At 61.8% G+C, this 385-nt stretch overlaps 1 protein-coding gene across 1 annotated transcript in view; it reads left to right on the plus strand.

Moving 5' to 3' along the window:
- Nucleotides 1–272: 272 nt before the first annotated feature.
- Nucleotides 273–385, plus strand: part of DNASE1L2 (deoxyribonuclease I-like 2) — a gene marked incomplete at its 3' end in the record, with an annotated part of 2,131 nt that continues 2,018 nt past the window's right edge. Inside the window, exon 1 of the mRNA XM_009573883.1 lies at nucleotides 273–376. Within this exon, the coding sequence (XP_009572178.1) occupies nucleotides 273–376 (104 nt within the window). The remainder of the gene's footprint in view (nucleotides 377–385) is intronic.

Below are 385 nucleotides of genomic sequence, written 5' to 3' on the forward strand. Positions count from 1 at the left end.
CCGGGGGGCTGCCAGCGGCTCTGCCAGTGGGATTCACCGCGGCAGGATGGGGTTTAGCTTCTCCTGGGACCAGTGAGCCAGCAGACAGCCCGTGCCAGCTCTGGGGGCTGCTCCAGGTGGTGCCCACTGCGGCACACTGTTGCACGTCAGGACTTTGGAAGGACCTACAAGGATTTTTTTTGCTCTACCCCCAAATCTAAAGCAGTTTTCCAAGTTCGGCTCCCATCACTGCATCCCTACAACCCAACATCCCTCCCAGCAGGATGGGGACCATGGCGCTGGCACTGTCCCTGCTGGCCATGGCTCTCCTGTGCCCAGCCACCGCCACGCTGCGCGTCGGCGCCTTCAACATCCAGGCGTTCGGAGACACCAAGATGTCCAGCGA

This window comes from Fulmarus glacialis, unplaced genomic scaffold (genome assembly GCF_000690835.1).
Source record: "Fulmarus glacialis isolate BGI_N327 unplaced genomic scaffold, ASM69083v1 scaffold20463, whole genome shotgun sequence".
NCBI lineage: Eukaryota > Metazoa > Chordata > Aves > Procellariiformes > Procellariidae > Fulmarus > Fulmarus glacialis.